This window comes from Platalea leucorodia (assembly GCF_965183815.1).
Source record: "Platalea leucorodia genome assembly, chromosome: 6".
NCBI lineage: Eukaryota > Metazoa > Chordata > Aves > Pelecaniformes > Threskiornithidae > Platalea > Platalea leucorodia.
This window is the reverse complement of record NC_138828.1, coordinates 32,098,224-32,124,281: the sequence shown is the minus strand read 5'-3', so window position 1 is coordinate 32,124,281 and position 26,058 is coordinate 32,098,224. Positions and strand designations below refer to the sequence as shown.

The 26,058-nt window shown below is 39.0% G+C and overlaps 1 protein-coding gene across 1 annotated transcript; it reads right to left on the bottom strand.

Moving 5' to 3' along the window:
* On the bottom strand, positions 1–26,058 carry EIF4E (eukaryotic translation initiation factor 4E). Its single transcript, XM_082316017.1, has 7 exons — positions 25,986–26,058; positions 16,283–16,389; positions 13,995–14,090; positions 11,856–11,919; positions 9,871–9,984; positions 7,139–7,278; positions 1–5,096 (listed from the first exon to the last, which is right to left on the bottom strand). Exons 1-7 carry the CDS (start codon positions 26,001–26,003, stop codon positions 4,982–4,984), a joined length of 654 nt encoding a protein of 217 aa, XP_082172143.1. The 5' UTR covers positions 26,004–26,058; the 3' UTR covers positions 1–4,981.

The window sequence follows — 26,058 nt, the reverse complement described above, 5'->3', positions numbered from 1 at the left end:
CAAGCTACAGAAATATAGTAGTACCTTCCAATTTCCCATTATACTTTCTGCGTATTTGCATGGCTCAGGGTGAGATGCACTAGGATAACTACCCTGTACATACGGAGGAAGATAAGGCTCAAAAACTAGCTTTACTTCAAAGAATGCCAAACCTTACCTATGAGGTTGGCTCCAATTCCTCAATAACATTAATAGGCACAACATAAGGAAAAAAGATTGATCTAAACTACCTATTGTAAGCAAAATCCAATAATTCATTACAGAAAGTCATCCAAAGAAACCTTTGAGAAATAACAGAAGTTTTCTACTTTGAAAAAATAGAAAAAATAGATGAGTAATTTTTGCTTTATATACGATATATTCACACACATGCTTTCAAGTATCATTTTCACTATTATCATACTTACATGGCTAGAGATAAAAAAGTGAAAATCCCATAAGCAGATTATTATGCCAAAGAAGTCACACAGTCTTTATCTGGGTTTAGCAACACCTGGAATTCTCCATGGTATCATAGTGACCGAAAAAGCAGTGACTAGACTCAGTGTAATTTCTCCCTTTATTAAACATGTTTTAATAAGGCTTGAAAAGTATTAGGATTTAGAAAAATGGAGATGGGAAAAGCACAGGCAGTCATAAACCCCACAAATTCACAGCTAAGCTTGTCACAGGCTCAGTATTAGCAGGGAATAAAAAAAAAAAATCTGAGTTATGTTTGGTTAGCAGGCAAACTGATACCAACAGACTGACTTCAGCTAGGATATTTTTACATTTAAGGCATCACACAAAATAACAAGTTAATGCTGGGAAGCATAACAATCATCATGTGCTCAGCCACAATTCACATTTAGCTCTGGACATCAGAACCTGCTTCATTTCAAAATAGGAAGGCTGGTAAGGCATCCTGTAGTCTCTTGGAAAAGTGCCAGGCAGCCACCAGGCAAGAGCAGACGTGACCATGGTTTTCATCACAGGGGAAGGAACTTAAGTGCTTATTAAAGGCTTTGCTGCAGTGCCAGAGCTGGACCTGAAAACAAGTTCTGGCAGAATACAAAACTTAGAGAACTAAAAGGCAGAAAGTCTGTCCGAGCAGCTACAGTGACGAGTGTCCTGCCGAGATCAAAATGGAAAGTCTTCAAGATTTAACACCTTCTGGAGCTTTGAAATGATAATGGAGAGGTGCAGCAGGCGCATTCGATAGCCAGGACAGGGACTGGTTCCACACTGCTTGCTAATATGCTCTGCACTCCTGCTCTCCAAGTCTAGTTTGGATAGACAGGTATGAAATGTCTCAAAGTGAAACAGGTACAAACTACTTCCTTACTGGTGATGTCATTTTCATTTGTCTGTTTCTTGCCCAAGATGAAAAGGCACAAATTCTGCATAAAACATTTACAGTAAGACCTAACTAAAACCTACTCACAAAAAAAATTTGCAGAAACCATTGACTGTTAAGAGGGTAAAGTCATCTACAAGTTAAGTGCTAGGCAGTCTGAAAGCTCTATGGGTTTAACTATTTGGTTTAGTACTTCAGTGCAGGATGTTCTTAAAACCTATTTTTAAAACCATCAGGCCCAGACTCAAAAGTAAAGCTTCTTGGAAACAAGGGAGGTCACATATATCAAAGGGAAGATCCACATCACCTCACTAGGCTGAAATGCAATGCTGTTTTGCTTTTAGTAAGGGTCCCATGGAGTCTGAGCATTTCTGTAGGTGGAAGTTTTCAGCTCAGTCCAAGCTTTGCTAAAAGCTACTATTCCACCAAACATTAAAAATTAAGTTTCCTGAGCTAGAGACAGCCTGAAACACAAGACAGTGACACTGCAGCAGGACAAAGTGACAATGAAAAGCATTGCACGGCCCGAGGCTTACAGTACACCCTGAAGCTGTGAATTCACAAATATTCCCCATCTTTTACCCCTTCTTCCCAGGCTGTATTTTGGCACATTCTTACACCACTTCGAACACAGCAAGCTTCTACTTCCCATTTAGCTGGAAGGTTTAATGACACTGAGTATTCTGTACCGAAACTAGATACTTAAATTTAAGCTGCTACTTAAATTTACGGCTTTTTCCTCATACAAGCCTGTGGCTGTTTTATTAATATGCAGAATGGAGAGCTCTCAGCTTTCTCCCATAGTATAAGAATACAAACGACACCATTATAATCAGAAGAACGTTAGTATGCAGCAGAAAGTGATTTGCAAGTTGGAGAAAACTAGGTTTGTCACCACTTCCTTCTTCTAGCAATGAATTAAAGGCATACGTTATATATTTGATAAAGCAAGTATGTAATTTAATTTTCACAAGTCCTCTAGAAACATAGCAATTGTTATTTGACCAGTGAAGAGCCTCAAATCAACCTACTGAAGTTTTCATATTGCAGTGCAAGTCAGTTGGCTGCTTAAACAGGCTCAGGCTCAAAAAAAACCTGAGACCATACAAAAAAAACCTATCAATCACCTTTCTAGATGAACACAATGCTGCTACCCTGAACGATATTCCAGTCAGCCTTGTAGTGAACTTAAACAAAACCAATACTACATATTTCTCACAACGGCACTCAGTTTAATCTCAAGGCTCTTTACAAAAGGGCAGCACTACCTACGTTTCTGAATTACGCTCATTTTAGTGAGCCTTGCCCCAGCGCTCCCAAATTACATATGCATAGACAATCTAATGTTACCCCTCAGCAAACGGATTCATCGTTACCCTTCCACGCATACAAGCATTACTGGTTTACTCAGAAATATCAAATCCTTTATAAACACTAATCAGCTTGAGACTGATGATATACAACAGAAATAGTTTAGAGAAATATAGTTCAAAAAGCTTACTTTAACTGCAAAGATGATCAGCTCAAGCAGTAAGCTGGAAAACAGGCAGGGACTGCTATATTCTACTATGAACAGTCCTATTAAACAAATCCAACTTACTTTGCACACCTGCAGAATCAGGGCAGGCAACCAGTGAAGCAGAATCCACAGAAACCAGCATACAAACAGCCTAATAGCTCTCTCCACATCCAATATCTATCCCGGTTAACGACCAGTACTGAAGGCATAGGATCATTAGATATAGATGCCTACTGTAAGTGTTTCTATTAAACAGACATAAGAGTGATCCAGAAGTTAATGTAATACCTTTTTGGTATAGTCTGACATGCTATTTACAACACACATTTCTTATAAAATGTGCAAGAAAGTCTATCTTAGCATACAGAAACACTTCAGTGCCTTAATCGGGCAGATTTAAAAGCCTGATTCAGCTGAAGTTTCACTGCCACAGTGACTAAACTTGCTTTAAGGAGTTACCACAAAGGTCAAAACCCCAATAAGCATCTGCCTTTAAGTTTAACTGAAGGAAGGCTATATAGCCCTGGCAAGATCTTAAAGTACATCACACACTAAAAAGATAAGAAATTAGCAATAAAGCATTGATTTTGCTGCATGCTCTATTAAAGAGTGTAAAGACGAAGCCTCTCACATTGTGCTCAAAACAAGAAGTTAACTCAATGGCCTTCAAACTTTTCCCCCAATCCTGCAAGACAAGCAAACTTACAGCTCCCACAGCAACTTTCAAGCCAATGAAAGTTTCATTTCATTGTAAGATATACGTAACAGCAGACCGCGTCTCTAGCGCGCTTTACTTGTACTTCATATAGGAATTATATACTTAAAGCAGAATCACTCACTTCAGCGCTCTTAGTGTAGTTCCTACCTGAAACTAGACAGCTTTCTACGTACCCTCGAATTTCTTGGTTGGCATAAACCAAAGTCAAAAGAGAAACAATGCAAACCATGATCGATTAGTCCAACCACTAAGAAAAAACAGTAGCCACATCAATATAATTTCACTTTGATTTAGGGTTCTATCTAATAGATTTATTAAAAGTTTAACAGACTATAGCTCCAGACTTTATCTTTCTTGGAAGACACTACAATAGAAGCCACAGTAGAGACTGCCTTGTCACAAGAAGTACAAATACTTGCTGTATAGATGGAGAAATAAAAGGACAAATCTAGTTGTCTAAAAGACAATTCACTGTACACATTTTATTTACAGGTTTGTACACTGTCTTAATATGAACGGGACCGCTTTTCTACTTGAGCCATTTTAACCAAAGCAAAATAACCTAAGTAATACAAAGTGTTAAAATACAGCATAAGATACAAAAACAGACATACTATTTCTAGTAAGGAATGTAAATTATGGTGTTACATTAAAAAAATCCACAATTATGTTTAGGAAATCACACAAACAGATCACTGATTTGACTGAAATGCATAAATTTGTAGCAAAGCTTTGATGTTACAAAAAAACCAAAAAATTACCAAAGAATGCACAAAATTAATGTTTATTCCACCTTTGTCATATTCCCAGATTCTTCACCAAATGTTACATGAGCAAAAACAACTGAAATCAAAATATCACTAATGTTATCAAATAGGGAAAACAAATAAATTAATCTAGCAGCCATCAGCATACGTTACAGCAAAGATGATGCTGTATAAAAAAATTGCTAGAAAACTGTATGCACCATACTCTTTTCCAAACCAGCAAAATGTTACTGCATACAATGCAAATGTAACACAGAGTAATTTCCTGCGGGTACAAAAATGCAACTTCTTTTCCGAATACTGTGGATATACAAATGGTTGGTTTTTTTCGTAATAGTTATGTTTCTACCAAGCTATTACAGAGTGGGCCAGGAAAACATTCATGGATTCAGGGCCGGGGTGTGTGTGTGAAGTGTACTAAAATTATGATTGGTAATGGTTACTTTAGCCAAAATAGAAAAAAATTGAACACAGAAGTACAAGACAAAGGCGAATGAGACTTCTCACAAATCTTAGCAACACTTAGATGGAAATCAAATTTAAATGTAGTCCACTCTGCTTCTGAAGAGGCTTTGGTTCAGCTCCCAAATCTCGATTGCTTGACGCAGTCTCCTATGAAAGAATACTCAGAAGGTGTCTTCTTAAACAACAAACCTATTTTTAGTGGTGGAGCCGCTCTTAGTAGCTGTGTCTGCATGGGACTGATAACCAATCATTATCTTTGGAGGAAGTCCTAATCTTTCCTTGTATACTCTCCTGGAGAAAAGAAATAGAACAGTTTAAGCAAAGCCCTTAGGAAGGAATTAGTAACAGGACACCTGCTTTTAAGATCTGCTGACATCTTCATAAAAAATAGTTGCCTATTTATAAACAATTTCTAAAGTATGAATAAAGGACTTGAAACAGGATTTTTTCTAGCTTATTGCATCTAAAAATCAGCTTATAGTTCTGTATGAACAATAACTTACCATATAAAATAGGACAAGCTCTTGCCAAAAAATAATTAACAGGGCCACATAAATGTGGAACACAGGGATTCTACTGCATTCATGTGAATATCATTAATATCAGCAAGCTATATTCCCACATATAGAAACAAAACAGCTATGAAGAAGTCACGGTCCACGATTCCAGAGATGATAAAGTCACCCGAACCAAATAAAACAGTAATTCCCTGGAACAGTCAGTTTTTATCACCACACACATCTCAGTTGCAGACTTGCTGTCTTGTCTTTAACTATTGATAGAAAGCAGGCACACCATTCCCCCAGTTCATTATGGTACTGGTCATGGGCAGCTACCCAACAGGAGCTTTAAGAAAAATCAGCTTGGATTTTACAACTTAAGAGGAAGAAGGAGCAGTACCCCCCCCTTACACACACACACAGTGTTCCTTAGCATAGAGTACGAGTGAGATGCAAGCCACTAATGGCACTAGGCTGCAAGCTCTGACTAAACCACAGAACAAGGCTGTTCAGCTGCAGATTGTTAACAAAACTATATACAGTTGCTTTTTTCACTTACCCTAACCATAAGGAGCAGTTTGAAGGACAATAGCTTACCCCAATTTTAACTGTTAAGTAAAAGCTTGATGTATTGTCTTTGGAGTTATGGCAACATGACAGCAGGTAGTCAACATAACTTATTCATTGTGTCAGTCAGTTTGCAAAATCTTAAATTTTTTACAGTGAGTTTGTTCTGTAATGGAGTCATCTTAGCTCCTTAGTTAATGGTTAATACCAATCTAAAAAACACACTAATGCCTACTAGGTTTGATGTAGGGTTATTCTCTACAAGCAGAAGATGTGTACCACAGATCTGTTTGTCTGTTGCTAAACACTTACCTTTCAAGTCTGAAGATGACTATAATAAAACTGCTAGTATAAGGCAGATCCCACCAGCTTCATAAAGGCCCAAATGAGGAATGTGTCAAGAGAGCCACCCAATAGGTGAAAAACATTAGCAAGCTGCTATGCCTGACAGTTAAAGTTTGGCCTAAGAGGGATGTGCTAAGCTGGGAAGAAAACCTATGCAAACCAAAGAAAATATTTAAGTGGCCCACGATGATTGAATTTAACAGCATGCAATTTTGAAGCATCAATATACAGTATAAGGAATCCACTAGCTTTAGCAATACTTCCTAAATAGCAGAGCACAACATGCATTTTCCATAGTAAAGACACATGACAATCTGAGATGACTATTGTTGCTTACTGGAATGAAGACTACAACATGCTATTTCACATGTCAAGTAATCCATGAAACTCAGCGTTATTTTGTTTGATTTGCGCTTAAACAAAGACAAAAAATTAGGAAAACATCTGTAGAGTTTCACAGCACATCACTGTCCAGCCTTTTTCAAATATAAGGACATCTTTGTGAGCTTAAGATTTACAATGCCTTTCTTTTCTTGCCTGTAAGCATCACTTTCCTGAGAAAAATCTTACCAATACTCTACTGTTACTGGCTACCCACCTTTACAAACTGGCACGCTGCAACAGAATCTACACTACCTACAGGTATTAATCACAACGCCTCATGTGAAATGAAAAACTTCTGCCGAGATTTGTGTTCAAACTACAGCGAAGGTGGTGCAGCAGTGCAAAGAAGTTATAACAAACCCATACGAAAAACTAAGAACTACACAATAAGACAAATAATTTGGCACTGAATCACTTGAACTTGGGATACAGCTCTGCATAGGTCACATTTGCCTAAAGTGCATTCTTTATCAAGTTAGCTGGCTTTAAATGCATTGTTACACTTCATGTATTCAAGACACCAATCACATTACTTACCCTATATGCGTAACAGCATCCCTGTTTTCACATTCAGTTGTCCATATTGCTATTTTATCACCCTTAGTTCTAACATTAACAACAGCACCACATACATCATCACTGTAGTCATCAAAGGACTCCCCAATAAGGCACAGCAGCTACAAAACAAAGATTAACCATTAAAAGTGGCAGTTCAAAGTCAGAATCCTGCTCCATAGGCAAACACTCTGTACACAAAGGACTGAGAAATACTACATTTTACTGCTTATAGACACTTGCCATACAGCAATCATTTTCTGTTTATTGCAGTATCTTCTTGAAGTTCCAAATGTTACAAGTGAACATAAACTCTGTTGTAATAGGGCATCTTCCTCCTATTTTGAGTTTTCTGTCTCTCCTCCTATCCCACCAGCTGCAAGTTCTGACACAGCTGATCATTTACATAGTGTTGCCTCCCACCCCATCCTCCCAATCCAAAACCAGGTAAGAATTAAAGGAATTTATTCTTCTTTTAAAGCACGTTTAACACAGGTAGACAAATATGAATTTTTAAGTGTTTACATCCGTTATGTAGGAAGAACCTGTGAAGAACTAGTTGGGCAACATCAGCTACGTGAGGTCCAACTACAATGCTGAAGTGTATCAATTCAGAGGCAAATCAGACTACAACTTAGATGAGAAGCACTATCTAATGAAGTGTTACTTCTTATCAGCACACTCAGGAAGCTTCAGAGATCCCACAGACTCTAAAGTGGGAATCAGTTTTCCTGAACAGTGTGTAATGGAAGTGCAACAATGCAAGTGCACAAGTAATACAAGATTCTCCCCCCACGGATTTCTAATGGTGAAGCTTGGACTTGGCAAAGATAGCACACGCTTCAGAAACATCAGATTAGAGTTAGGCCATCCCTGTACAATATGCTGTGAAAGTGATTTTTTTAAATCTACAACTTGCAATTTGTAAAACAAGCAATTTTTAGATATACAAAACTGAGAATTTCTTGTGGTTAAGACTGATTCATCTAGTCTGTGCTGAATTAAAAATCCTTCTGCACACTGAAGTATTAGTCTCCAAATGGACGCTTGTTTACTTCACTTGCACAGTACATTAAATACACTGCCACTATATTAATTTTCCAGAATCACTTATAACATTTGTAAATTCAACATACTTGCAACTTTTTGAACAAAGCAGGTCTTTCAGTACCCATGAGAGCTGCAAGGGCCGACTTCATCAAGGCAATACAAAAAAGACAAAGTGTGCTACTGAATAAATCAGGTATTACTACGCATACTTTAAACCTTACACCCCATTGCAGGATGCACACATTCACTGAGCAATGAAAGCCATAAATGTTTAAGTTTAAACCACAAACATTCAAAATGTTGATCAACAGCCATACTACATATACATGCAAAGATGACTACCATGCTCAATAAACACTACAGTCAAGTACATTCTTCATGAATGCTGCACAACAGGGGGAAAAAAGTCTTCTCAAATGAAGTTTAGTTTATAGTTAAGAATGGTAAAGATCATTAGATTATAATAAAAATTTGTTCCAAAGGGGAGTGATAAAGGAAGAGGTTTTGATTTTTATTGGACGAAGTTGGTTACAAATAATTATTGGAATTTGAAGTGACAGAGTTGGTTTAGAGCACATATCCCAGTCACCTGGGTATTTGGGCTCTGTGCCATTGCTCACTGCTAAACAAACAGCAGAGCCCTCTAGCCTGAAGTCTACATAGACTATCTACATGTTTCCAATCCATATGTAATGGTTAAGAGTCAGAAGGACTCGTACAGGCATTTAGGGGGAGAGGCCAAATGCACACAGCAAGACATTTGTTTATTCATGTGCAGTCATATTGCCTAGTAGCATAATGCTCATCATCCTTTCTTCAAATCCCTACTACAGTGACTAGAAAGATGCTAATAGCTCTGGTATTTTGGACACCTGTGCTTTGATCCTGAAGGCCATTTCTCCCCTTCAAAGGGGTGCAATACTTCTTGCCTCACACAAGCAGGGAAAAAGGATCAGAGATTTGATAAGATTGCTTTGCATTGTACTGCCTGCAATCCATCCCCCTAAAACCCAGATCACACTAGACTCTTTTAGGCTATTCTGAGTCAGTTCCTAGACAGTACAGTTGTGTCCTTTTCTGCAACACATTTACTGCAACCCACAATCTCTAGAAGTATATTTACCATTCAAAAAATCTATTCCAAAAAGATAACAGCAATGGAAAAAAGTATTTTTATAGTGCACAGGGAGGTTGTTCTATTACTTGCCTATCCTAGTGTTAAGATAAGTACAGAAAGAACAAAAATAAATCTGAAACTCCCTTGTTTCAGCAAGGCCAAGACCTGAAAACCATTCACTTGTAAGAGTATTTGTAAAACAAATTGTTACATTTAAGCAGTTAAATTTGGGAGTCACATTCAACACAAAGCATTATTCTTCCAGTAGCTCAACAGCTATTCTGTACACTCCACAGGAAAAGGTTAATCTGTCCCATAGAATTCTCTAATGCTGCCCATTATAAGAAAGTATTCAACAGAATACAACTACATTGAGCATCACTATTGAAAAAATCATGTTTCAAATACAGCCTGTCAATAAAAACTTACAGGACACTGTGCTGCCAGGAAGTTAGAAGCCTACTGTGGCACACAGAAAGAACACACTAGCTAAAATAATACAAATGCAAGATTCTTCAGTTGCAACTTGTAAGGCCATAGTGCTTACTGTCTCTAGCCAGAAGCGATCAAGGTCACTTCGTCTCTGCTGTTTGTTTAGTGTAATTAGCCATCGTCCTCCTCGCTTGTTTTTTTCATCTTCCCACATGGGTTCAATCCCATCCTGCAAAGAACAGCCAGAAGTTAAATCAGACTTGATCTGTATTTTTCCTAAAAAATAACCAAAAGGCCAGTGATAACTGAAATAGCAACTTAAGAAAAAAGTGTAGAGTTTGAAATACATACCTATCCAGAAATACTGTCTCACACCACTACCAAAGTTCCAAAACAGCTTAAAAACTGCTCTTTCTTTAATGAATTTTGTTTCGACAGAAGAATCACAGCCCTGGCAAGTCTTGGCTACACAACATTACATAAAAAACTGTGGGAACAGGCAAAGTCAAACATCCACTTTGCCCCGTACAAAACCAGATAAAATTAGCAGCTACATTCTGGAGTCCTTATTTTAAGTCTTGGACTCATTGCAACATTGGCCAAGTGCTTTGCTTATGCATAAAGATTACTTCACTGAAACAGACACCCTTGGCAGTCTATCTCAATGACTTCCTGCACGCACAAGGTGAGAATAAGAGGGCTTTAATTGCCAGGGCCACAAAAATCAACACACCATTTAGAAGCAAGTTGCATTCTGATTGATGCTTTACCAATGGCCCTGCACTGAATTAAATGACTCTGGATGCACTGATCCAGCAAAGCAGCCAGCTGCCACTCCCATATCCACCAGCTACATTGCACTTGAGGAAAGTCAGTCATTAAAAAAGCAACCAACTGTCTAGACAGAGAAATTTGGTTAAGAAATGCCTATTAAGAGAGCTGCACTACAGAACTGGCTGAAAACTAAGTGTTCAACATGCAGGATGGAGTGGTGTCAGCTCACTTTAAATTTAACACCCTCACTGGCAGCTGCAGAGCTCAAACTGCTTCATCACCTTTAAGAGGCACTCTTACGAGGTCAGGATTGAATGACAACAGCAAGAGATTGCTCAGAAGCCTGCAACAGTTGCCAATTCTGTACCTGTTCCATGCATTTAAATAATTATATTATTGCTGATTGATGATATGCAAACACAAAATGTGAAGGGCCTACAGCTTCTTAAAATTTACTAGTAAGGTTTCTCAGTCACCTAAAATATTGTTACCCTCACAGACCCAAGCACCACCACCTCTTCACTACCTAAAGCTGTGAGGTTTACAAACTGTGCACACAGTCTACTGAGGAGTCCCAGCCAGTAGCTATGTTCTACAAGCAAAGGAGGAACCAGGCACCAGTACTTAGTGGATTGTTCAAATTCCTATTGGAATCCAGATAGGACACTATATGTTAGAAGCACTTTGCAGAGATTAGGATTTAATTTAAAGCTCCAGTTCAGATCTCCACTCCAGCCGAGGCACGATTTCATGTACACTTTCTCATCAGCATTTCCTATTCACTATTCTGAACACTTCTCAGCATGCATTAAGTGCCAATTGTACCCACAATTTTCTATTTCATACGTAAGTAATACAGCAGATAACTGATGGTGTAAGAATTAATTACAGGAGCATTGTGCATCTGGCCAGTAGTGCTCATAAACAATACTGGAGAACACTGCAGCCTCCCACAGAACTCGGACATTTTAACTCATTTCATGTCACACCAAATGACAGAGCTGGAAAATCTTTCATATTATAAAAATTATTGAGACTTAATTATTTGCACAAGCACCTCAAACATAGAATGAAGACAAACATAGCAACAGATTAAAACGTACTCTCTGTGAAGTGTGTTAAAGCAAGCACTTGCATTTTCTGAACTAGCGACAGCCTGATTTTCAAAGGGCACGTGTTTCAGACTTCCTAAAAAAATTAACACCTTTAGGACATTCCCAACCATGTTCTTAAATATCTGAAGTGAAATATTTGGGCAGTGTCTTGCTTACTCAGGAAAGCATCCATCAACATCCATAACTGAAGAAAAAAGGTTATCAAGCATACCTTAAAGAGCGAGTAGTCACAACCAGGCATTAAATTACTAGAGAGCTGGATATGGTTGTATAAACTATTGGAAGGAAAAAAGCAGGATTAAAAACTAAGCATTATTTTAAGGTACAAAATTCTTAAAGAATTTAAGACATATGACCAAATAAAATACAAACATTAAAAAGCATTGAAGTTATTTCAGAAGCAACCCTATTTCCTAAGTATTTTTCAGCAGTATGAAAGCTTTAATATGTTCTGGGCTTACAGAAGCAGAATGGAAACTAGGTTATTAACACTTACTGGATTCTTATACAACAGTATTTTCCAGAAATACCAATGCTTCTTTTAAACTTAGTTCTAACAAAGTTACTAGAAACATAACTCACTGAACTTTCATGGCAACAAGTTCTGCGTGCATGTGTATTCTGTACATATACATACATGGAATAAGGATAATTGTTTGTATTTCTAAGGCTACTCTTTCTGCAGAGAGACTTTTTAGGAGAAATAGTCAACTTTGTTATTTAATACAATATTCTAGGGATGAAGGCTGTAGGCCTGATAATTCAAATTGAAATTAGGACTCAAAAGGCAAGAACAGATGACTGAAACAACAAAATATAAAATATATATTCCAAATTAAATTTACAGCTGTGCAATTCAGAGGAAAAAAAAAGGAGTACATACTGTCTCCTCTTCTAGCAAGAAGACACATGCTTTTTTTCCCCCCTGCGCTGTTAAGGTCAGACTTCAGAAAAAGGCCTGCACATACCACAGTAACCTGTAGTCCAAGACCAACTAACATTCAGGCATGGTCCAGCACCAAAAAGGAAATTAATTACTGCAATGTTCTAACAATTAGAAACCAGGCATAGGAATTTACAAAGCCAGTTACAGATTTACCAGTTTCCTTCCTTTAAGTTTACCTTAACCTTAGTATTTTCTCCCCAGAACAACACACCTTATTTCTCCCACTCCAACCACAACAGAGGCATAACTTCTCAATTACTCGTCACTGATTTTATACCTTGGCTGCAGACATCTAGATTAAGCACTTATTTTAATTACCCAGACTATCTTGGTTATAGGAGCTCAAAAAACTTACCCTTAACCAACTTTAATAGCGAGCTTCAAACGATTTAGCCTCCCCTCACATACCTCAAGATTGCAAACTACTGTTCACTCAACCATCAGTCACCCCCATAGTAGGGATGGGAAAACTGGTCACAAGCACAGAATCCTATTCCCCTCCCTCTGACAACTGCACTGATAAATACTTGTTCAACATTTTCAGTATTTTTCTTTCCTGTTGCTGCTAATGGGTCACCAATAGGTCTCATTATTCCACTATGAGACACCACCTCTCCCTTACTCATCACATCCAAAAGAAGAACCCTACCACTCAATGTAGCATGAAACACTAAGAAAGATCAAATATATAATGCTTTTTTTTTTTTCCCATCCTCAGTTTCATGGCACTTGCATTTTCTCCATATTTCATCATTATGGCAGGCAAAATCTTCCAAGTAAGCCACCTCAATTTCACTGAAGCGAGTCTTTGGAAAGCACAGGCCTACCTTCAAAGGCTTTGTTCTTGCTGTTTGAGCCTAACTGCTTTTGCAGACCTTCAATTTAGAATGAAGGCAGTTTCTTCTGTAACCTCTAATGAACTTCTTTCAAGGATGCCATTAATCTGCATCAATCTCCCAAGTACTATGCTCCAGATTCAGGCACTCTTGAACATCTGAAGTGAGCCAGCTGTCTGAGAATTTAACTAGCAAAATTTGGGACCGAGGAAGTAACAGTTGGCTACAAAAATTTACAAATTCATGTTAGTATGAGACAGCTACTGCAGAAATACCATTTTCTATGTGTATGTCATGTACATATGAATAATAAGCAGTGTTGTAGTGTTAACAGCAAGACAATGTACATTTAAAGTATGAAAAAGTTCTCCAACCACATTTGCTTCAAAGGTTACATTCTACCACATTCTGAGGAATGAGGTAGACCTTACCTTCCATTTTGCAAACATTTCAGATTACACCCAAAAAGTTGCAGTTAATGGAGTACTTTATGGTTTTTTGACTTTGGCATAAGCTTTGCCAACATATACCAGGATTATTATGCAGATTGAAAAAAATCTTTACTTACGCCCAAAAATCTTCAACAGTATCAAACTTTGAGATAAGACGAAGATTTGCTTGCCAAGTTTTGCTCTTGTCATTTTTAAAAAACCAGAGTGCCCATCTAAAGGAAAACAAAATAACAGCATCTAGAGATTAAAGTATATTAAAAATATAATTCATTATTTGTATTGTTATATCTAAACTAATTGCAAACCTTAAGATATTATCAGCACAGAAGTCAGTTTTCCACAATAAGCTACATGAGAAACTCAGTTCCCATATCCAGCTCTTTGCAGATCAACAATATTTGTGTTCCCATTACAAGAATCATGGCAGACTTGATCAATCCGTTTAGGTAAATATTTTAAATAGTTTTGGAACATCTAAACTCTAAACCTCTAAGCCTCAGATGTTTCTCCTTGCTGCCACTACTAAACTGCAATCCCGTACCACAAATAACTGATTATGGTCTAAAACACCACCAACTCTTCAAACCAGGAGCACAGCTCCATTTCCAGTAATTTCCTTGTAAAGGTTACAAAAGCTAATTATATCAGTCCAAAGCTATACATGACACGAAAGTTTCCCAAGCACTCACAGACTAGGAAAGCATAAATTTTAAAAGGGAAGCTGCATTAAGCTTACTAATGGCAAAAATCTTAAAAAAACCCCACCAACTCTAACTGTTTCAAGTTTAAATCTACATACATAAAGACAAGACTAAATGAAAAATTTTCCATCCCATTGTCTTCATCATTATCTCTGCTGAGTACAAATTTCAACGCATAGTATAAACCGAAACTTTCACACAAAGATGCTCTTTCTGAATCTAAAAAGCATCGTTTAAAAAGCTGGAAGAGGATATGTGATGAGCCATTTAACAAAACAGGCTTATTTTTCATTGATAGTTTCAGTAGTGTTGAAATCACTCAGGTTAGCACTAGAGTAGATTTATCTTCTCACAGCAGAGTACTTTAAGTTGCCAGGTGTCAATCTATTGTTTTGAGACCTTTCCTGACATTTCAAACCTTGTTTTAAAAGTTTACTATCTTCCAGTAATAGCCCCACTACCACTTGTAAAGGAGCATCAGCACCAATTTAATCAGTGTTCAGAGTAAAAAGAGGAAGGATGGAAGTTGAGAGAAAAGACAAGGGAAAATGGAGCACGCACTACAGTCCAGAGTGGTTTTCCACACTTGGTCAAAATTTAGAAAAAGAGTAAGGTGTCACTTGTTAAAAGGTTCACTTTGGGGCAGCACCTACCTACCAACATTAAGTACTGATCACTCCACATCAGCTCTTCATCTTACTTGGAGAAAATTACTTCCTAGATGCTCTTTCTGAAGTATACTTATGCTGCTGGAGTAACTTTTGTGCACATCTAAAGGAATTCAACCTGTAAGCTTATAATATCTTTACTGCAGAAGGGTAGTTCAAGTCAAGGTTTTCAAGTACGAAGCTTCTTGGTAAAGTCCTCATTGTCTCTGTAACTCAGTAAAACACTGAGTAGTAGCTTTTAAAGCTTTTAAGACATACCTGTTTTTGCACACTGAACACAGAATTTAGTAAGAGGGCTTTGATTTTTCAATAACTTTTCTTAACTATACTTTTAACTACTGCTCCATGTTTTTCTTATTAAACAAGAAAATTTAAGTGCCCTAGAGTTTTTTCTCTTAGTGACACATGGGTACAAATGTGTGCATTTGCACTTTACAGGGTTTCTTCTGCTGTGCTTCCTACAGATAATGAAAACAATATTACTGTAGACACCAACCACTCATATGATCAAGTCTAATAAGCTCTTTGGCTGATTAACACAGCTTCTGCTACTTTCAGTTCCAAACAGAAGTACAAAAAGGTAAGAGATGAAGGAGTAAGACTCTGATAAGAAGAATGAGACATCTTTACCACTGGCACCTTAATTGTCCAAAGTACAAGGCAGAATGGATGGTTTTCCAGTTCTGCTTGGCAGCAACTTCATCTCAGTGTCAGTCTCTTAAAACACACCAGACAAAAGCAACAAAAGCTCTGCTTGCCTCCAACTAAAAGCAAAGCCATGCTTCTTCCAGTTATCTGGCTGCCTTACGAAAATTGGCAAAGATTTTCAGGTTCTGTAACAACACTACGTGAAAACACTCTAAATTACAACAGGATCGGATTGTATTTCCTCTGCAACCTCACTGCAAAACTCTTCAAAAATTGAGAACTCTCAAAATGCTGCTAGAAGACATAAGGTAAAGAAGTGAGCTGTAAAGCCACAGGCGTTCTTCTATCTTTGGCAAAATTACAATCATGCTTCTGTATAGTATTTACCTGTTTTGTAGTGGATGCTTAATATACTGTTCAGGGCTGGCAACCTCCTGACTAGGTGCTGGCTCGGTTTTCTCCTCTTCTGAAGGCTGAGGGTTGGGAGTGGTTTCCTGTTTGAAGAAAGGAGTTATTAATACGTTCCTTCTCGATTTTTATTGAAGTAATTTAGTTCTTTGAAGTAACTTTAAGAAGGTCGAAGCTAAGAGTTCCTCTAATTCATCTTGCATTAGGGGCGCAAATCACATCATGGACACACAATCTGCACCCCTTTATTCTTCAACATCTGAACAGGTCCTACAATAAATACTAACTGCACGAATTTACATTCTGCTGTTCAGTGCTTTGCTTCCTGTGTCATTTGTTTCCAGAATGGTTTACTTAACATACTTGTCTTATTTTGAAACAGTTCTGAGAGTTATTTCAGAAATACACAATATGCTATGTTATCTAGAATATGCACATCTAAAAATTAATTTCCACAATAATAATTTCAGAAGGAAAATGATTTTTTTATCAGTTTCTGACAAAGCATCATTGGAAACAGACACTGTTTATTTAGAAAAATCCGCTCTTACAAGTAGGAGACATGTCTACAGTTCTCAGGTCTGAAATTGGCTATTACAAGCAGCTAGAAACCAAACCGCTAAGTAGTTATCTTTTTATTTACAACGTAACTACCAACAAAGCTTCAGACACCAAACAGCAGAATTTAAAGACCTATCAGTTCTCAAATTTCAAACTGAAATAAATGTAATTACACATGTTTGCCACAGATTAGACTGATTCCAAGTATTATTTTTTTCAAATCTCTAGAGGCAGTGCTAGAGATGTCAAATATACTTTAACACAAAGAAGGGAAATAATATATTCCCTTTGCATGCAAACCCCCTCAAGCTTTTCATTCAGTTCGAGAAGCCACTGTGTCAGGTTTGAAATTCTAATGCCATTCCTTCAAACCAGGGAATACAAAGCTTTATTGTGAGGCCAAGTGTCCCCGACAGTTACCACCATCTCTCCCTAATCTGCAATCCGTGCTAGAATATTACAGAGACAAGGAATGAGGACTAGAGCTCATTCCCTACAGCTAACACAAAATGCCTGTACAGCTGACCCTGTGAAAGAAAAAGCACTTTGTTAATATAAACAAATACTAACTACAGCAGATCCAAAGACTCTAGACATTCCTAAATGCAGCAATACAAAAGCCGTACTTAAAAATTAATTTAAACTTTGCAGTCTTAAGAGAACAAAGCAATGTAGGGGTGGATTAAGTAATGGTAAATCATCTAATTAATGGAACAGTTTACTCCAGATTTCCATGTTACTCAGTTTATCATCACCAAAGCTGCTGAAAAGTGGAATGGATTTGAAGTGATAACATAAACAAACGCTGTTTAACTTGCACAGTCCCAGCTGGCAAACTCTTCTGCTAACACCTAAAGATCTGTCTTAATAGGGGTTTTCTTTTCATTATCAATATATTTAGCATTATTAAGCATGATATTATGTTTTACTTCAGAGAAATTACACCGTAATGCTTGAAAATAATTAAGTATGTTTTAGTTTAACAGCTCACCTCAGTTCAAAAGCTAATTTACATCACATTTAAGAATGCTTTCATATGCTCCCACATTCACAGTGAAAAAGACTGAAATGTGAAGGCCTAACAGGAGCAGTGACAACTAGGCTAGTGCTTTGATCTCCGCAGTACAAGGGGCAGGCAGTACAATTTCCTGCCTCTTAATAAAACTAAATGCTTTCTGAAGATTCCCTAGTGGGGAACATCACTGACAAACCCACAGAAGCAGTGTTGAACAATCTGTCAAATTTCCTTCAGTGTAACACTATAAAAAGCTAAACAAATCTTCAAAAAGCTTAGTAAGTGGTTCAAATTCTATCTAGAATAAAATTTCTAGTGTTAGCCCCATTTATTTTTAAGTTGATGGGATCAAATATACATCTTTCCCTTTAATCACATACAAGAACCCCACAGAACAAACTAAGATGGTCAAATGCACAAAGGCTGTAAAATACACCACAGCAGCACTTCAGTATTTCCTCCTCCAAGTGATCATTTGTAGTATACTACAAAAAGCGAAGTAGAGGCAACTACAATTTAAGTGTCGCCCCTTCAGGGGCTTCTAACTATAAGAGTTAGAAATATTATACATGCAAATACAATAAGCATACAAGAAAAATCTTGTTGATATTTTGTAAGTAAACTAAGCACTAGGTTTTGTGATAAAGCTTGTTTTCATTCACAACACTCTGCAGTTGTGACATCTAATATTTACAATTGATTTACAAATGCTATTACACTAAGGATTTTTACATCAAATAGACTCACTCTTGACAAATGCAGAGTATCTTCCAAAAATAATTTCAGTTGAGAATCTCATTCATGTTTGCTCAGCAAATAGCTTTCAATATACAAAGAACTAATCCTAAAGTCTCTCTGGTCAGTCTTCCAGAAGCGTAACAACTATATAAACTGGAATTATCAATACAAAGCTGCTAAGCACATGCAGGGCTATGCCATTTCATATCTTTTAGTACAAGACAACATCAGAAAGGATTAAGGTAGCACCCCCAGGCAATTTAAAAAATGCAATGAACCTCAGTACCTGCCCAGTATACCAATGGTCACCCTTCACATAACTACATGAAATTCCATTTCTGGACAAATGGAAGACACCTGACTCAGCACAAATGTTTTAGTTAAGTCACCACAATAACAAGTCTCAAGATATTTTGAAAGCTACCTAGCATTAATGAAACCCAGACTAACCATTATTTCAAGCTCCTGTCCAAAACAGTAATGACAACTCACCTCCAAGGCCCGGCTAACTATGACCTTGACCCAGGATTATGCCACTCCCCTCAAAAACTGACCCAGCTAGAAGAGATTTTTTTTTTTTCCCAGCACCAGGCTGCCCATCAAGGACAGATCCAGCTGTACACACCAGAATAAACCTGGAAAAAGGTGTAAAGCTGGAAGCAGAACTTCCTACCATAAAACAGTTTTCCAGCTGGTCTCGGACAGAAGCCTAAAGCAACTCGTTTTCACTACCTTTTATTTCCCACTGCCATCAAGGAAAACAGAAAAAGGACCATTTTAAATTTTGGCTGATTAGTCATATCAGCTCCCATTTCCTTTCATCTTACCTTTATCTCACTATTCTGACCACCAAGCTGAAGTATTTGTATAGCAAAGCACTTTTCATTACAAGTCAAATACAAAGTATGTAAGTTCACTAATTGGCAGTCAAAGTCCATTTCTTGTATCCAACCTCTTTCCAGCTACTGCAACTTCACCCCAAAGCACAACCATGCAGATTTTAAAAGATTCTATAAATACAATATGAATTAAAGTGATATTGTACACATTTTACTAATTCACACCTTGAAATCTTGCAATTGCTACACTATTAGCTTACTAAAGTCAGACTGTCTCCACGAGCAGTTTCTGGGCTACTAAATTTAAAATCCTTCATAATACTTTACTATTGCTCATAACGAATGCATTCTTTAACCTAAAATTGACTTTGCGTCTACTATTAAACTAAGCCACCACTGGGTTTGCTTCTTTTAAAATAGATGTAATAAAATAGGGTAGTATTACCAGATAAACTGGAAAGCTTCATATGGCCAATCTTACTCCTCGTACACAAGACAGCACATAATTAAAAGTGACATTTATTCACTACCCACATGTTTTTTTGATGTAGCTTGCAGAAGTCCATGAAACATTTGCCTACTCAGCACTTAATGACTGTGCATATCTGCACGTTACTTGGATTCCGACACTTGCGGATTTAATTGGTGTTATTTATTCTTTCGCCACAGCACATAATGACCAACATATCAAAGGAAGGTGTGCGTGTCACCGGGACAGGAAGCAAATAGCACTTACAGTAAAAACTGCTTCATCAGGTTTGCCTATTGAAGAGAATGACTAGCACAACTAGGTTTCACCGAGTGTTTTCAGGTGCTGCCCAGACAACATTCATGTCATCTGCTTGTCTACAGAAGTTTAGGAAGACCCCTTGAGAGAGTACAACATTTATGTCCCAAAAGGACATAACCAAGCACTATTACGCAATCTTGGTGAAAGCTGAGAGAGTCAGTTAGTGGAAGAGGCTTCCAAAGTTTTCTTGCATTAAATGAAAATAAGTTACATTTGAGTTCCCATCTTCTTGTTTAGGGTTTCCAAAAGAATGAGAGAACTGCACATCCCGGTTATCAGATGTCTAGGGAAAAAGCAAGTCAACTATCTGCTGGTCCTTATGCTTCCGGCAGATAACTGCTACTACACGACAGTTAGGATAACAATTCACAAGGCACAAAATCAAGAGCTATTTATTTCAAAATGTTCTGGACAAAAAAAGGATTTAAGCCCACCCACAAGCAAGTATTATGTGCTGTAAGAAACAAATCAAATGATGACCTGATACACAGCTCTAATGAATAAATATACAGAGGTAAAAACTGTATGGAGTATGCGTAATACCAACAGAAGAGAGGTACCAATAGCCACCTGTTACCAATTAAAGTGTTAAATAGCTTTCCAGATACTGGGACAGCAAAATTTTCTAGGCACAACATAACAAGGCCTAATACAGATCAACCATCCTGGCTGCATACATTATTACCTAGACCACCACAGATTTTGAGAAACACGTTCACTACTAGACATGGGACATGTTTTAAATGAGTGACATCCCACCAAAGTAGAACAGAAGTGCAACACACACAGGAGGACAGGAACAAAAGATTGAAGTAGAAGAGTCATACTTCCTCCAGGGTCAGAGGGGCACACTGGTTTGGTTTTTTTGGGGAAACAATCTCAGGTTTTAAAAGATGCAAACAGTATTTACAGCCCTTTTGACTTCTAAAAATGAGTTACATATGCTTAAAAGTACTCATCAGATTTTCAACATTTAACTCACAACCTTATGACTAGAATTAGCATTTGCTAATTCTAAGTTACAAGGTATATCAAAATACTTCAGTATCTTTGTGTCTCTTCTAGCTACCTAAGCAGGCTGCCCTTGTGCTACCACTTCTCACCCCCATTCGCAGTTCGCTGCTGCCTTTGCTACGGGAACATGAAACCTACCCATGGGATAAGATGACTTTCCATATCTAACATTCTGTTAGTTCTAAGGCACTCAGACAAGAAAACAAAAACTTCTCAAAACTGCTGAGGAGAACAGTTCAAATGACTCAAGGGACAAAACACCTCTAATCTCCCCGCACCCTTCTACACAACAGACACAAAAGCACTCCATATTACTGTGAGTATATTGAGCCATTTGTAGGACCAAGCATAGAATTTTATATCAGCTGAAAAAATTAAGACACACTCAATCTTCAGAAAAGAATTTAAAACAAAATTGTATAATGTATGGATACTCAAGAGGTCAGTCTTCAACCAAAAAGATCAAGTACTGGATATACTACTGGTATGCCCAATTATTGTAAAGCATGTAACGTACACAAGCTACTTTGATAAACAGCACTGAACTTGAGAAAAGCTGACCACTATTTAAGATTATTCATTTAAACAACTGCTCTGCACATTTAGAAAAAAAAGACTTTTAGCAGTTAAAATTTTTCTGCCTTACATCCACCATATAAGAATCAAGGACAACTGCCACTTTCAGGGAGCTAACAGAACACTTGCATTACATAGCACACTTAAACCTGTAGATCACGCGCTTAATACCTCCATAACGTGAACATTTTAAAGAGGAATAGATTTTAGGACTTTAAGAAATGAGTGACTGCTTTAAGTTTCTAGGTTAAAAATAGTCCCCAAACTTATGTTTAACCTTGGCTTTATAATATTTCAAAAGTGAAAGACAAATTTGTTTGAGGAAGAAGTCACATTAATTCACTTTTAAAATCTGCGTTTTTCTTTCACAATGCAGGCTCTCTATCAACATCCCTCATTTGATTCTCCTCTCTATCCCCTCAAAATTCACACTGATCTTTACAAAGCTGCCAAAAAGGTCACGTTCTCATCAAAACTTTCCATATCCCTCCACACCTGCAGGTAGTATCAGTAAATGAAACACAACTCAGTCTCATATGCTATTTTTATGCATTACCTTGAAATAAGCTTGACATTTCATTCGCTGTGTGAAATGTATTTTTTTAAAATTGCTTTCAGAAAAATGTTTATCTCAAAAAATTCAGAAGTTGTCCAACAACCTCCTCCTCTCAGAGGAAGCTTTGTATTCAGTCAGAAACATAGTTTACAATTCAAAAGTTTATGACAGATTCTCAATTATTAAACAGCATGCAAGATACATTTATCCTGCATCATTTCAGAAAAATGCAATGAGCAAGCAACTGTGTTCACAATACTACAGCTGAATACTATACTGATTTCAACCATAGCAGGTCACTGACTATGTTACAGCAGAAATACCTAGTAATAAGTCTGAAGTTGAACATGGCCTGCACTTAATTTACATGCTAACTGCCTGTCAATAATACCAAAGAAATACCTTTCAGCCTACCTTGAATTTCAGGAGCTGTTTTGAACTTTTGATAATTTCAAGGCCCTACACCGCTATCTTTGTAATCGCTTGAGACAATACTGTTTCATTTAAAGAAAGTATTGAGTCCTACCTATTGATGATTAGCTGTTTAAACAAGCATTTTTCAAATAATACTTAACTGGTTTCACCCATGTATCTTAAAATGCTGAGTTAAAGTCACAAGAACTGCATTTGCACAAGTGTAACGATAACTGTCACGAAGCAAAAAAAGAACCATTATGCCCATTTCCAGTCTGAATGATGAGGGATCAGACACTCATGTGTAAGTTACTTCCACATGATTTATATGGACCTAGAAGTTACAGGCTTTGTGTGGCTACATTTTAAAGTCACCTTTGGTAAACTACTGTTTACTAAAGCATTACTATTGGTTTTGTTGTTGACTTTGTGGACTTTTGCACAGTGTTATCTGATCACATTTAATCCTCAAAGGCTACAATATGAGCACACTCTAATAGGACACACTTCTGCATATTCTCACAAATTAATCTGGAATAGTCTTAGAAGAAAAATAATCTGGATAGCACAAGAAAAACAGATTTTTAACTTGTCAGTGTGGCAGAGGCTTAAGTTTTCCCTGCAGTGGAGAAGTAAACCACTTGCAACAGGTCTATATTTACTTAGAATAGGCTTGCTTTTCTAAGCAACTTCCATAGGACTCTTTACAGTACTCTAAACTCAAGTTTCAATATTCCTAAAGAGTTTCAAACATTTTTTCCAGCCTCTTAACAAGACTTAAAATGTATGTTACGTTTGAGAGCACGGAAGTACTAGAAACATCACTGATTGTAGTAGGAGCCTACATTAAGGAGAGACACATTCAGTAGTGTTTTGCGTTTCCTGAGACACATTTTCACACTAGGGAAGCATCACAGATGCCATCTCTAGAAACCTAGGTCTCTACAAACCAGAAGGTCAGCAACAGAAAGGCTTCCCTATGATCAAGAGGTAATCCAATCCCTAACCACACATACAATTAAATTGTTCAATTGAAAAGCACGTAGGATTTCCGCAACATTAAGCACCTATGACCTCAGTCACTATGCAAGTCTAACTTTAAGCTTAGGTAGGAGAAGTGTGAGCCACCTAAAAGGGCAATAAACAAAAATTTTATTATTTAAATAAATTTGAAAATAAGCAAGCATAGTTGATATTTGTTTCCTGAAGTCAAACTTCAACTACAGCAGAACATTCAACGGCAGCATTACTTAAACTGTTGTGAGTGTTGCCCTGTCTTCCACTTCTACTGGCTCAGCACAACTGCTTGTCACTGCATGGTAAACTGGATCTGGGAAACCAATCTTGCTTGGAAATGGCATGGCAAAATCAACTTGTTTATTTTTGGCTAAATTAGGCCCCAGATCTAGCTCAACACACAACCTCAGGCTTATGCAAGAACAATGAAGAGAATGGTGCAGAGACAGGCTTATGCCAGCACCACAGCCAAGAAAGCCACAAACCCATACCTTCAGAGTCACTTCAATTTCCAATGGCCATCAGTATTACAAATTATTTATCACAGCCCCTGCTAAGCTCCACAGTCATCACAAAACGCTGAGCTGACAGGAAGCTCTCATCTTCAGACATGTGGGCTACAGCTCAGGAAGATCAGCTTTTAGATGGGAAAACAAGTATTTAACACTGTGGCTGGAGAACAGGGGAAGGGTGCTGCTGGTGGTCCAGCTCACTGTCTTCACAACTGACATTCTTCCTGTTCAGAACTGCTGGTCAACCAATTTATAAATGCTGACCAATTTAAATCTCTTCCTTGTAAGTAAAGGTGGGTTTTTCTTGTTCACGAAAGAAAATCATAAGAGAAGAATCAATGTCCCTTACACAAACAGGTAAAATTAAACTTTGTTTAAAAACAGTAAAGTGATTTTCAAACTTAAACACTTTTTGTCCAAACATTACAAAGCCTCTCCCCAAAGCACACACTGGCTACTTATTCACAGTTGGTAAGCAGCAGCAATAAACTAGCCTTCCTTGAGTTTCTCATTTTTTTGAAGCGCTAATACACAGTCTTCTGCTGTCCACTCCTCATGATACATAAGCATGTGGGATTAGAGTAACAACTATACTTGGACCACTTCCAGCTGCTTCAGTTCTTTATGTAAGTGCGGGCTGGGACAATGTTTATAAAATAGAACGTAATGTCATAAACATAACTTAATACCTGGAAAAAGAAAAAAGTGCGTAATTATCATGAAAACTATAAAAAAATATGGAATAAAAATATCACTTTGATCCAGAGAGATGACATAACCGGAAAAAAGCAATTTCGTTTGCAGCAGCCCGCGAGCCTTACCAGTCACGCTGTTTTCGCGTTCCAGCCGCCCGGCTCCCGAGCAGCCCATCTGCTCCCCTACCCACCGAGCCTCACCGCAGCCCCGCGACCCGGCGCCTCCCAACCCCGGGCCCCTGGCCGCCAGCTCTGCCTCCGCCTCGAAACTCGACCCTCGCCGCGCCCCGCCGGCCGCCGAGGAAGAGCCGCCCCCTCGGCGACCGGCGAGTCGCACCCGCCGGCCTCTCCGGGCGAAAGCAACATGGCCACCCCCACCGCGCCACATGCGCCGAGCGCGGCGAAGGGCCGCCCGCCAGGCGGCCGGGCCGGCTCGCCGCCGCCACGGCCGCCGCCGCCGCCCAGGGCTGCTCCTCGCCGCGCCTTCCGGCCCCGCCGTCCCCGTCCACCCCCCGCCGCCGCAGCGCCGCGGGGGCGGCCGGGCCGGGCCGGGCCGGGCGGCGGGGGCCGCGGGCGGGGCGCGGCACAATGGGCGCCGCGGCGGCAGCCGGCCCGCAGGCCTCGCTCCTTCCCTCCCGCCCGGCGGGCCCTGCCCCCTCCCCTCTCCCGCCCGGGGTCGCCGCCGGGCCGGCGGTGCCGGCACAGCCCTCGGGCCCCCGCCTCCCCCTCCCCCCGCAGGCCGGCGCCTCCCGCTCCCCCTCCCCCCCGCTCCGTCCCCCTGCCTGCGCTCCCCGCCGGCCTCCCCGGCCGCCCCCCGGCGCCCCATCCGCCTCCTGCCCCGCCGGGCGCCCGCCGCCCCCTCGCCCGCCGCGGCTCGGGGAGAAGGCGGCGGCGGCGGCGGGCGGGCGAGGAAGAGGAGAGAAAGGCGGGCGGGAGAAGGGAATGAAACACTCACCGGTTCCACCGCCGCCATCTTAGATCGGTCTGATCGCAGAGGCGCCGCGGGGAGGGGAAGGGGCGGATAAAAA